Genomic DNA, 12,699 nt, shown 5'->3' on the forward strand with positions numbered 1-12,699 from the left:
GAATCCCCCCAGCACACGCACGACTTCAGACCTTGGAACGAATGGTATTGATGAGTTATACATACACTCGGCCAGTGGACGCAGTTTAGCGCCATACTTATCGTAGTTTTTCAAATGTAAAAGATGAATATGAAAAATACACAGTGCTGTGCAAATTAATTGGGAAAAAGCATTTTTTTTTAAGTAAAATAGTAAGTTGGTTACCAATCAGTGATTCAAACCAGTTTTAACTGCTTTGAACAGGCACTCACACCTGGTTTTCCCATTTTGAACATTTGTATCTCCTAGATGTCTGATAAATGAGGGGTTCCAAGTCTGACCACAGGGCCCCATCTTGCACCACCAGGGATAGAGAGATGGTTACTCATAAATGATCACCCCATTAACTTATGAGGGAGTTCATACATGTCAGAGATGGAAATTCCATTTTTAAAGGGAGCCTTTCACCTCTGAAACCAAAATTAGATTACTTATACAGTATGTAGGGGACTTGAACTTCACTCTTATAGAAATCATACTTGTAATTGAGCGGGTGTTGCGGTGCCCAGGGTACACCAAGGAGCCCTCATTTGCATGTGTAATACATTTATTTTTAATGTAAAACTAAAATGAAAAATTGAAATGTAAGATTACAAGTAAGATTTTTATAAGGGCTAAGTCCCCAATATGATTGTATAAGTGGTTTAATTTGAGTTGTGGGAGTAACAGACTTTCTTTAATAGAATGTTATTTGATGTTACAAAGCCAAAGAAACAAAGTAGACGAGTAGGACCGTGTATTGCACATGCTCACTGGGGGTCATGTATCATGGACTGGGAAGCTAGGCTTTATGTAATTTTTTTAGCTTACCTGTGCGTGATGGGGCACAGTTTCCTCCGTTCTTGCAGTAATCTTTACACTGGTCAATTTCGCACCTTTCTCCGTGATAACTTGGTGAACAGCGGCACTTGGCTTGCTTTCTGGCATTCAGGAAGCACTGACCTCCATTCAAACATTCTACATTGCAAGTATCTGGCGTGGGCTCTAAGCAAAACAGTGAAAAATGAGAAAATCAAACCAAACAACTGAAATCTGTACTACGTAAGGTTTTCTTCACTTATCTCCGTACTTACCGTCAGGGGACTGAGTGGGGGATGGAATAAGCACACACGTTCCATTGTCCAGTCTTCTTCCATTTGGACATGTACAAACTGATCCACTGGGACTCAGCAGACACAGCCATTCACACTTCTTCCGGTCACAAGGATTTGTTACTAAAGACACAAACGGACAGTGACCGATCCAGATCTACGGGCTCGTTTTCACGGGCAGATAATGATGTAAATCATGAACGATGCAATTGTGACTCACGAGGAAGAGAGTCGTGAACGAAACGGTTGAATTGCGTTGGTTACATTGTAACATCATGCAATGCGTTCTCACAATCTGAAGTGTGCAACGTTCATATCCCATAAGTGATACTATTCATTCCGAAAACATGGATTCAGAAAAAAAATTAAATCACCATGACTATGTACTCGTTCCAATGCGCCAACTGCTACTGAACTATTTATTGCTTTGGAACACGATCAGCCCTATTTAGGCTTTTTATTTCCACTCCTCTCTTATGGGCAATTCATTGAATGAGCAAACCATCTCCATTTACATCACACAATTTTCACAAGTTGAATGAAAATTTCTCCGCTCGCCCAAACGATTTCATACACAATGAACGAACATTTTTTGGACACATCGTTAGGTCGCTCGTTCATATTACACAACTGTCGTGGACGATGGATTATTGGCTAGTGTGAATGCAGCTGAAGGTTTGCATTTAGCATAGCCGACCTGAGGTATAAAACAACCATGTTTGCAGATCGGATGATATTTAGTAGCCTGTTTACACTCCCCAGACCATCGTTCCGCACGCATCAGAAGCACTTGTTCTGCTTACACAGGACAATGTTCTGCCAAGAAAGATGATTGTTAAGCAAGCACTTAAAAGGCAAGCGATCATCAGAAAATAACCAACTGTTTAAAATCAAGTTTTTGCGTTAAATGTATTTTTGACAATTTTTTTGTAAACATATCACAAATCTGTATTTAGTATAAAATATATAATTCTTGCAATTTTCACACTGAAAACTAGGGCTTTTTAGAAACAACACATGTACATAGTGGCTCTCTTTTGTATTAGGCCGGGATCACACATGCGAGGAATACGGTCGAGTCTCGCATGGTAATACCCGGCGCTGCTGTCAGCACAAGGGAGCAGAGCGTGTGGCTCCATTTAATTCTATGCAGCCGCACGATCCGCTCAGGAGTGCCGGCGCCAGAGCTTGGTTTTAACCTGCGAGACTCGGCCGTATCTCGCTGTGTGTGATCCCGGCCTTAAAGTGTCCAACGAGCCTGTGCAAAGGTCATTGTGAAAGGAGGGGGAGAAGGGTCAGCTGTGACCGATGGTGATCGGTGCCTCCTGTATTGTCAGCTGTGTATAGAGGCGTTACCTATTGCTATGAATTTTGCCTCTGATAATATTTAGCCTTACCCAAAACTCTTCCTGAAAGGACAGAAAATACAAGTCTTAAGAAGCACCAGTGGCAAGTATGAAGATTACAGATTTTTTTGTTGTTTTTTTTCCTTTTGCAACGATCATAAAATTAAAAAAGAGCAAAAAAAAATTGCAATTTTTTTTTTATAATACACGGAATTTTCTGATGATACATTTCCTTTTAGAAGCAGGTTGTGAGCGATCACTTGATTGACAGCCTCTGAACGTGTGCCATTTACTAGGAAAATAATATTCTTGATAATCAGCCAGTTTACATGGTTACATGCACTCCTAGAATAAAGGCCAACACACACAGACAAATGTTTACAGAGTCTGCAGATATCAATGGCTTCATTTGTCAGTCAAATGTGTATGGGGACACTATACAGCTGAATGAAGGAGAAGATGTCAATCGGGCATGTACAATCTTGGACTGCTGATCATTTTTTTTCTCCTGGAGATAAGTTGCCACTAATTCAGCCAAGTGCTCTTGTGTATGGAAGAGCGGCTGAGGTGGCTGCCAGCAGAACGATCAGACAACAGCTATTTGATGTGTGTGGCCGCTCTTACACTGAATTAGCTGCAGTCAGACAATTCTGACTGCTCTGATTTCTGGTGAAACTAAAGATTGAACACGCTCAAATCCTACACATTCAATTTTTTCTTTCCTTAATAACAGATGTGTAGCGGCCATTGAGCAGGATACATAAACATTAGCTAGATTGTGGATCCTGCAGATTTCATGGCCGATCTTATGATTCTGCAGGTGTCTCATGTGCAGGATTTGATACTACTTTGTGGTTTCAGAGAGACTAATAATGAGGCAGTTTCAGGATTCTGCCATAATTTCCAGATTTACCTTCAGGTTGCTTATACTGGTGATACAGAACAACATCAGTGACGTGGTTAATTCCCCATGTAAGATTGGTGACAGGGCCATGTCCGAACTTGTGCACTTTAAAAATGAGGTTGTTAATGTATGTGACTCCGTAGATATAATCTTCAAATATATCAATGCTGAACGGATGAGTAAGACCTAGAAAAAAAAAAATTCAGATCTTTCAAGGTGATTCCGAAGTATAATCTAGTCGCATCTCAATAAAGACCTTTATAACTATACAAAATCCACTTACACGGGTTGTCCACACTGGAAAACTGCTTCTTAAATGCTAAAATGCACCAAATAAAGTAAAAAAGACACACACTCACCTTCTGAACCAGCACTGTTCCTACTAGGTCATTGCGGTGTCTCCGAGCCGTAATGCGACATTGTTGTTTCATTGTAAAGTCACATGAGCACTGCAGCCAATCAGTGAATGCAACAACACTGCGTTCAGGAGAAATGCGTTTTTTATTTTATATGAGGCATTTTAGCATTTAAGAACAGGTAGCCAAGTGGTGGACAATTCCTATAAAATGAATCTGTCAGCAGGTTGTTTGCCATTTAATCTAAGAGCAACATAATGTAGGAGCAGAGAACCTGATTCCAGTAAGAGTCACTTACCAGGCAGTGTGCTATAGTTTCAATACAATCAGTGTTTTAACAGCAGGAAATTATCACTGCATGACTAGGGAACATGGTCTAAGGCTACAAAGCTGTGACTTACCCCAATTTACTCCAACACCCACAGGCAAAGCCAGAGGGAAAAATGTATCAAAGTAGTGGACGGAAGTCTGACAGTTTTAGAATATGTCAGTATCAATATATGCAAACACTTAAAGGGAGCCTGTCATCTAATTTCTGCTGCCCATACAAAGTGCATCATGAATCAGAGCCTAGCTACACTATTGCAGGCAGGAATATTTTTTTTGGTGGTGCGCAGCACTGTGGCTCAGTGGTTAGCACTATTGTGGTTCTGGTTCAAAACCCACCAAGAACATGTGCAAGGAGTCGGTATATTTTCCCCGTGTTTGTGTGGGTTTCCTTCACGTTCTCCAGTTTGCTCCCACACGCCGAAGACATACTGATAGGGAATCTAGACTGTGAGCCCCAATGGGGACAGAGATGATGATGTCTGTAAAGCGCTGAGGAATTAATGGCGCTATATAAGCGAATAAAATAAAAATAAGTAAAAAGTAGCACTTCAGAGAAGTCGTAGTTTAAGTATCTATCTGGAACCTACACAAGACTAGTCCGGCACCGCCTCTGGCCAGTCTAGTATCATCTATGCCTATTGTCCTGGCCGGATCTTCAAACCACATCATCTCTTAAATGTCAGATCATTTCAGAGAAAAATATTCCTAGCTACAATTGTGCAGCCCGGCTTTGATTCATGCTGCCCAAACCACGGGCAGAAAGAATCAGGTGACAGGTTTTCTTTAACTATAAAGAGAAAATTAACACATATACATTATCTTCATTTTTCATATGCAGTAGCTATATTGGGATAGGGTAGCAGAACTGCAAGTCATCAAAATAACCAGATTCGGGTATTTGGCATCTTATTGCTGGTGATGGGGCTCTGCGCTCTCAGTAACAGGACAGGATGTGGCAAAATATGTCAAGATTTAAAGCGCGACAGTGACAGGGGGCATTCTCTACATCTAGAGGAAAGCAGGTTCAATTCTAATCACTGGTGGTGATTCTTTACTGTTGCAGCATGCTGTAATGGCTCATTCACTACAAAAGTACTTGAAGGGCCTGGATGTCGTTTTAGAGAAAATAAAATATTACATGTTACAGGCACTAGGTTCTGTGATCGGACGTCGATCCTGGGAACTAGTCTGATTGACGTATGTGGAGTCAGGGAGGATTTTTCCCCCTAATATGAGGCTATTAGTGTCTGCTCATGGTGCTGGTATTAAGTCTACGTCAACCATTAAAATTATGAAATAAAATTGCAAATCCTGTTTATTCTGCTATTATTTGATTGTTCTTATCTCTTTTCTATAACTTCTGCTGACGTTACCCAATATGTTCACTATTGCTTTCATCCACAATACATTACTCTCTGCCAAAATCTGGACTTCGCTTTCGACATGTACGGAAAGGAAAACATCTCAGTATGAGACAAGTGAAGCAAAGGATTGACAACAAATGTTGTTCAGCTTTTATACTTTAGCTATAAACTGTGGAATGTTGTTCAAAAATGGAGTTTTCTTTTCTACCACTTTACCGTAGGATGTGTCCAATTATGCCTTCGAGAGGTAGAGACGCTCATTTATAAAAAAAATCCATTAACTAATGCATATACCAAAAGGCACAATACATGTTTTCATGGTTTGGATGCAATGGTTTTACCTTTCTTGTTACTGATGACTACCACGGGATCTGTTCCATTGAGACGTATGCTGCTGATGATGGATAACTTGGCGTCAGCCCAGTAAAGGCGCTCATTGTAGTAATCCACAGCCAGGCCTAAAAAATAAGCAATAACCTTATTAAATATATTAGCATTTCCCCCCACTGTCTAATATGTATCAATAATAGACTTTACATCTCCATTATTAGATTGTAATATACCAAAAAACAATTCTTGTACAGTGGGGAAAATAAGTATTTGATACACTGCTGATTTTGTAAGTTTTCCCACATACAACGAATGGAGAGGTCTGTATTTTTTATAGTAGATACACTTCAACTGAGATACAATCTAAAAATAAACAAAAAAACTAATTGTATAATTTTTACATAATTAATTTGCATTTTATTCTATGAAATAAGTATTTGATACAATGGAAAAACAGAACTTAATATCTGTATAGAAACCTTTGTTTGCAATTACAGAGCTCTGATGTTGCCTGTAGTTCTTGACCATGTTTGCACACACTGAAGCAGGGATTTTGGCCCATTCCTCAAAACAGCTCTTCTCCAGATCTGTCAAGTTTTGGGGCCGTCATTGGGCACGCTTGAGTTTCAGATCCCTCCAAAGATTTACTATTGGGCTCAGACTGGCTAGGCCACTCCAGGACCTTGAAATGCTTCTTACACAGAGCCACTCCTTAGTTGCATTGGCTGTCTGTTTTGGGTCATTGTCCTGCTGGAAGACCCAGCCACAATCCATCTTCAATGTTCTTACTGAGGGAAGGAGGGTGTTGGCCAAAATCTCACAATACATGACCTCATACATCCTCCCTTCAATATGGTGCAGTTGTTCTTTCCCCTTTACAGAAAAGCATCCTCAATGTATGATGCTTCCCCCACCATGTTTCACTGTTGGAACGGTGTTCTTGGGGTTGTACTCATCCTTCTTCATCCTCCAAACATGGCGAGCGGCGTTGATACCAAAAAGTTATATTTTGGTCTCATCTGACCATATGACCTTCTCCCATGCCTCCTCTGCATCATCAAGATGGTCAATGATGAACTTCAAATGGGCCTGGACCTGTGCTGGCGTGAGCAGGGGGATCTTGTGAGCCCTGCAGGATTTTAATCCAGTTCTCGTCAGCTCATTGACCAAGTCCTACCATGTAGTTCTGGGCTGATTAGTGGCCTTTTTAAGAATTATCCTTACCCTACAAGGCGAGATCTTGCATGTACTCCCAGGCTGAGGAAGACTTGACAGTCATCTTGTGTTTCTTCCATTTTTTTTATAATTGTGCCAACAGTTGTTGCCTTCTTACCAAGCTGCTTTTCTATTGTCCTGTAGTCCATCCCAGCCTTGTGCAGGTCTACAATTTTGTCCCTGGTGTCCTTAGCTATTTGGTCTTGGTGGAGAGGTTGGAGTGTGATTGATTGATTGTGTGGACAGGTGTCTTTTATACAGGTAACGAGTTGAAACATGTGCAATTAATACAGGTAATGAGTGCAGAATAGTAGAGCTTCCTAAAGAAAAACAAACAGGTCTGTGAAAGCCAAAATTCTTGCTGGTTGGTAGGTGATCAAATACTTATTTCAAGCAATAAAACAGGATTTTTGGGTTGCTTACCGTAAAATCTGTTTCTCGGAGCCTTCATTGGGGGACACAGAGACCTTGGGTGTATGCTGCTGCCACTAGGAGGCTGACACTATGCACAAAAAAAGATAGCTCCTCCTCCGCAGTGTACACCCCACCGACCGGCAGAGAATTCCTCAGTTAGTGAGAAAGCAGTAGGAGAAGGAACAGAATAGGTTGACAACATAAACAACTCAACTGTAAACATTCAACCAAAGTAAGAACAGGAGCTGTAAAACATGGGAGGGTGCTGTGTCCCCCAATGAAGGCTCCGAGAAACAGATTTTACGGTAAGCAACCCAAAAATCCTGTTTTCTCGTTCGCCTTATTGGGGGACACAGAGACCTTGGGACGTCCCAAAGCAGTCCCTGGGGTGGGAAACAAACTTCCATCAGGCCAGCGGACTCACCACCGCGGCCTGCAGAATCCGTCTACCTAGGCTGGCGTCCGCCAAAGCGTAGGTGTGGACTCTGTAGAATTTCACAAACGTGTGAACCGATGACCATGTTGCAGCTTTGCAAAGCTGCAGTGCGGAAGCTCTGTGGCGCACCGCCCAGGAGGCACCCACTGCTCGAGTAGAGTGGGCCCTGATACCCGGAGGGGCTCCGCGACGCTTAACACGGTAGGCTTCCAGGATAGCCGATCTGATCCAGCGAGCAATGGTGGCTTTTGACGCCGGGTGACCTTTCCGCGCTCCATCAGGGATAATGAAAAGAGACTCTGTCTTTTGCAAGGAAGTCGTCCTAGACAGATAGACTCTTACCGCCCTAACCAGGTCCAGCTTGTTCAAGGACCGCTCTCGGGGATGAGTTGGATTCGGACAAAAGGACGGGAGCACGATATCCTCGTTGAGGTGAAACGAGGACACCACCTTCGGAAGGAACGAGGGCGGAGGCCGCAGAACTACCTTATCCTGGTGGAGAACCAGAAAGGGAGAGCGGCACGAAAGAGCTGCCAATTCCGACACGCGCCGGACGGAGGTGATGGCCACCAGAAAGGCTACCTTCCAAGAAAGGAGAGAAAGGGAAATATCCCTGAGGGGTTCAAAGGGCGGACCTTGCAGAACCTCAAGAACCAGATTAAGATCCCATGGATCCACGGGCGCCCGGTACGGCGGGACCGTGTGAGCCACGCCCTGAAGAAAGGTCTTAACCTGAGGACGGGAAGCCAACGTTTTCTGAAACAGAATGGACAGCGCCGAAACTTGACCCTTCAGGGAACTGAGGGCAAGCCCCGCATCCAATCTTGCCTGAAGAAACGCTAGGACTGAAGGGAGCGAAAAGGACATGGGCGCGACGTCATTGGTCTCACACCAAGTGAAATAGGCCTTCCAAGTATGGTAGTAAATCTTGGAAGATGATGGCTTTCTGGCTCGGATCATGGTCTGAATTACGTGGTCGGAAAATCCTGCTCGTTTCAGAACCTCGGTCTCAACAGCCACGCCGTTAAATTGAGCGGCCGAGAATTGGGGTGGCAAATCGGACCCTGAGACAGCAGATCTGTTCTGTCTGGAAGCTTCCAGGGGGCGTCCGCGAGAAGGTTGACAATGTCCGCGAACCAAGACCTTCTGGGCCAATTCGGGGCGATGAGAATGACCGGAAGTCCTTCTGCCTTGATCTTCTTCAACAGCTTGGGAAGAAGAGGCAGAGGAGGGAACAGGTAGGGAAGTTCGAACTGGGACCAAGGAACGGCCAGGGCGTCGGCGCCCACTGCCAGAGGGTCCCGAGACCTGGACACGAATTGTGGGACTTTCCTGTTGAGGCGAGACGCCATGAGGTCTACATCCGGGGTTCCCCACCGAAGGCAGAGCAGATGAAACACTTCCGGATGTAGGGACCATTCTCTCGCCGCGAGACCCTCGCGGCTGAGAAAATCGGCGGCCCAGTTGTCTACGCCGGGAATGTGAACCGCGGAAATTGTCGGGACGGAAATCTCCGCCCAACGAAGAATCTTGGACACCTCCGCCAGGGCTGAAACACTCCGTGTTCCCCCTTGGCGGTTGACATATGCCACCGCTGTGGCGTTGTCTGTCTGAAACCGTACCGGCAGTCCCTTGAGGAGCCTTTCCCAGTGGACCAGAGCAAGATGGATCGCTCGAATCTCCAGAACGTTGATCGGTAGCGCTGATTCCCGATCCGACCATCGACCCTGAACAGTGTGGTTGCGGAACACAGCACCCCAACCGAGGAGACTGGCATCTGTGGTTACTATCTGCCAGTGAATGGGAAGGAAGGATCGACCCGATAGAATGAGAGGTGACGACAACCACCAGTTGAGAGACCGCTTGATCCGGTAAGAAAGATGGACAGGGCGATCCAGGGACCGAGGCGACCTGTTCCATTTCGATAGAATGGCCTGCTGGAGAGGCCTGGCGTGAAATTGGGCAAAGGGAACTGCCTCTATTGCCGCGACCATCTTTCCCAGGACCCTCATGGCTGTACGGAGGGATGGGAATCGCGAGGTCTGCAGCGATCATACTTCCTGCTGCAGAGAGAGAATCTTTTCTTGTGGGAGAAAGACCCTTGACCGACGAGTGTCGAACAGAAGACCTAGAAAGACCAGGCGTTGGGTAGGAACCAGACAGGACTTTTTCCTGTTGACGATCCACCCGAAATTGGAAAGAGTGTCCAGGACGATTGACAAACTTTGGTGAGCCTGTTGGAATGAGGGAGCCTTGATCAGAATATCGTCTAGGTACGGGAAAAGAACGAGGCCTCTGACTCTCAACAAAGCCATCAACGCAGCCATGATCTTCGTGAAGACTCTGGGAGCGGTGGCAAGACCGAAGGGCAGTGCGACAAACTGGTAGTGGTGCTGTCGAATCGCAAAGCGCAGGAACTTCTGATGTCCGGAGAAAATTGGAACATGTAAATAGGCATCTTGGATGTCTATTGAGCACATGAATTCCTGCTCCTCCATGGAGGCGATGACCGAGCGAAGCGACTCCATGCGGAAGTGGCGAAGGCGGACCCTCTTGTTGAGCAGCTTGAGATCCAAGATGGGTCGAACTGCGCCGTGTTTTTTCGGCACTACAAACAGGTTCGAGTAGAACCCCGTGAAGCGCTCCGATTCGGGAACGGGCACAATCACCCCGGAACTGAGGAGAGCGGCGATAGCTGTAGAGAACCCCGGGATCAGGGCTGGATCCTTTGGAGGCCGGGATTCGAAGAAACGATCCCGTGGGAGAGAGACGAACTCTATCTTGTATCCTGAGGATACGACCTCCCTGACCCAGGCGTCCTCCACGGCGGCCAGCCAAACGTCCCTGAAGGAAAGAAGTAGACCTCCCAATTGGAAAGGCCCTTCGCGTGCCCGATGATAGTCATGCTGAAGTAGACCGTCCAGATCTAGATCTGGACGGTCTGCCCTGGGAGGAGTGGGGTCGCCAGGAAGGAGTGGGTCTGAAGGAAACTTTCCTTCTCTCCTGGCGAGCCTGCGGTCTCTGTTGGCTGGAGGAGTTGTCCGCCGTATTGAAACGGCGGAAAGTCCGAAAGGGTCGAAACTGACGCCTTAGTGGGGGTCTGCGAGGCTTGGACTGAGGGAGGAGTGAACTCGTGCCTCCGGTGGCGTCCTTAATAATCTGGTCCAATTGGGACCCAAAGAGGCGCACCCCCTGAAAAGGCAGGTTAGTGAGGGACTTTTTAGAAGACAAGTCCGCTTGCCATGCCTTTAGCCAAAGTGTACGTCGAATTGCAATAACGTTGCTTGACGCCTGAACTGCACAGGATGCAGCATCCAAGGAAGCGGAGAGAAGATAGTCCCCAGCATGGGAGATCTGATTGGCGAGATTGGCCAAATGCTCCGGTTGCGCCTTATCTAAGATGCCCTGCCGAAGGTCGTCTGCCCACGTGGCTATGGTCTTTGCTGTCCAGGATGAAGCAAAGATTGGACACACCGCCGCTGAAGCCGCTTCAAAGGCAGACTTCGCCAGGGATTCTATAATCCTGTCATTAGAATCCTTTAGGGACGCCACGCCTGAAAGCGGGAGAACCGTATTATTGGATAGCCTGGGCACGGGCGGATCGACCGAGGGAGAGGCCGGCCAGTTGTCCGTGAGCTCCTTAGCAAATGGGTAGAGTATGCCGAGACGTTTTCCTCTTTGAAAGCGTCTGGTCGGATCCTCTCTTTCCTTGGTAAAAATTTTCCCAAACTGGGAATGGAAAGGAAAAACCCTGGAGGGAGTTTCTGCCCGTCTGAACGAAACCTCCTGATCTGAGGATTTCGCAGGGGAGTCAGCAATATCGAAGGTATGATGGATCGCAGCAATGAGGTCCTGCACTGTGACCTTCATGCTTGCATCCTGGTCTGAATCCACCTCTAAAATCCCCTCAGATGACCTGTCCGAAAGCGCTTCCCCTGACTCGGGAGAGGAGGCCCGAGAGGGAGACTGGTGAGAAGGGCTATGCGGTGAGATGGGACTAGGAGAGGATACCGGCTGGGAATCTTGCCTGGGTCTTTTGCGACTACCGCTGGCTGATTCAGATGGAACAATTTGGGACCTGCTTGGCCCTGCTGAAGAGTCCAGGGGCAACTTATCAAGAACGGCTACCAGGGACTGAGACACCCTGGTGAGGTCTGCCACTGATTGAGATAGCGAGGAGGCCCAGCCAGGCATGGGGGGCTCACTCTCACCTGGGGCCGCAGATGGCTCCTGGACGGCGTCAGGCTGAATTGGATTGCTACAATCCAGGCAGAGGGGAGTGGACTGGCGTGAGGGAAGTTTGCGATTGCACGAAGAACATGCAAAGTACTTGACTAAAGTGCAGGGGGGGGGCGGTAGAGCGGGTACGATCAGACTTAGACATAGTGAAAAGCTGAGGTAATGCCGGAAGGTTGGGGGACAGAGGGCGGAGAAGGGTCAGTCTGCAGTGCAGAGCTACTCACGGTCCGGTGTCCCCAGAAGCGATGCTCTGCGACCTGTCAGTGGATGCAGGTCAGAGCGAAATCCGGCCGACAGACCTCCTGAAAAAACCAGCTGGAGAAGATGCTGTCCAGTGAGGAGCTGGTGCCCGGCTAACAGGCTGGGAAAATGGCGCCGTCCTGAGAAAAAGCGCGCCTTAGGAGAGGAGGGAGGGCGGAGCACCTCGCAGGGTTAAAATTCACCGCCCTCTAGCCAATAGCAGGCTGGGCAGGTGAAGGACAGGTGGTGGGAGGGCCTGGGAAGAGCGGGAGAGAAGCCCGCTTAGAAGAAAGGGGCGGGGGGGCGTGGCCGCGACGCAGCGGTAGGCCCGAACTGAAGCCGGGGCCTAAATTAGTTGCGGCGGCCGCCTGTCAGCAGGGGGTCGGCGCGGAGGT

At 46.9% G+C, this 12,699-nt stretch overlaps 1 protein-coding gene across 1 annotated transcript in view; it reads right to left on the bottom strand.

The window, feature by feature from the left end:
• The window catches only part of LRP1 (LDL receptor related protein 1), a 518,911-nt gene that overhangs the window by 23,167 nt on the left and 483,045 nt on the right, over positions 1–12,699 (bottom strand). Inside the window, exons 79-82 of the mRNA XM_073576846.1 lie at positions 5,772–5,888; positions 3,390–3,566; positions 1,113–1,253; positions 850–1,023 (exon numbers count right to left, since the gene is read on the bottom strand). Of these exons, the coding sequence (XP_073432947.1) occupies positions 850–1,023; positions 1,113–1,253; positions 3,390–3,566; positions 5,772–5,888 (609 nt within the window). The remainder of the gene's footprint in view (positions 1–849; positions 1,024–1,112; positions 1,254–3,389; positions 3,567–5,771; positions 5,889–12,699) is intronic.

The sequence above is a fragment of the Dendrobates tinctorius genome, unplaced genomic scaffold (assembly GCF_039654945.1).
Source record: "Dendrobates tinctorius isolate UK_male_01 unplaced genomic scaffold, ASM3965494v1 ptg000051l, whole genome shotgun sequence".
NCBI lineage: Eukaryota > Metazoa > Chordata > Amphibia > Anura > Dendrobatidae > Dendrobates > Dendrobates tinctorius.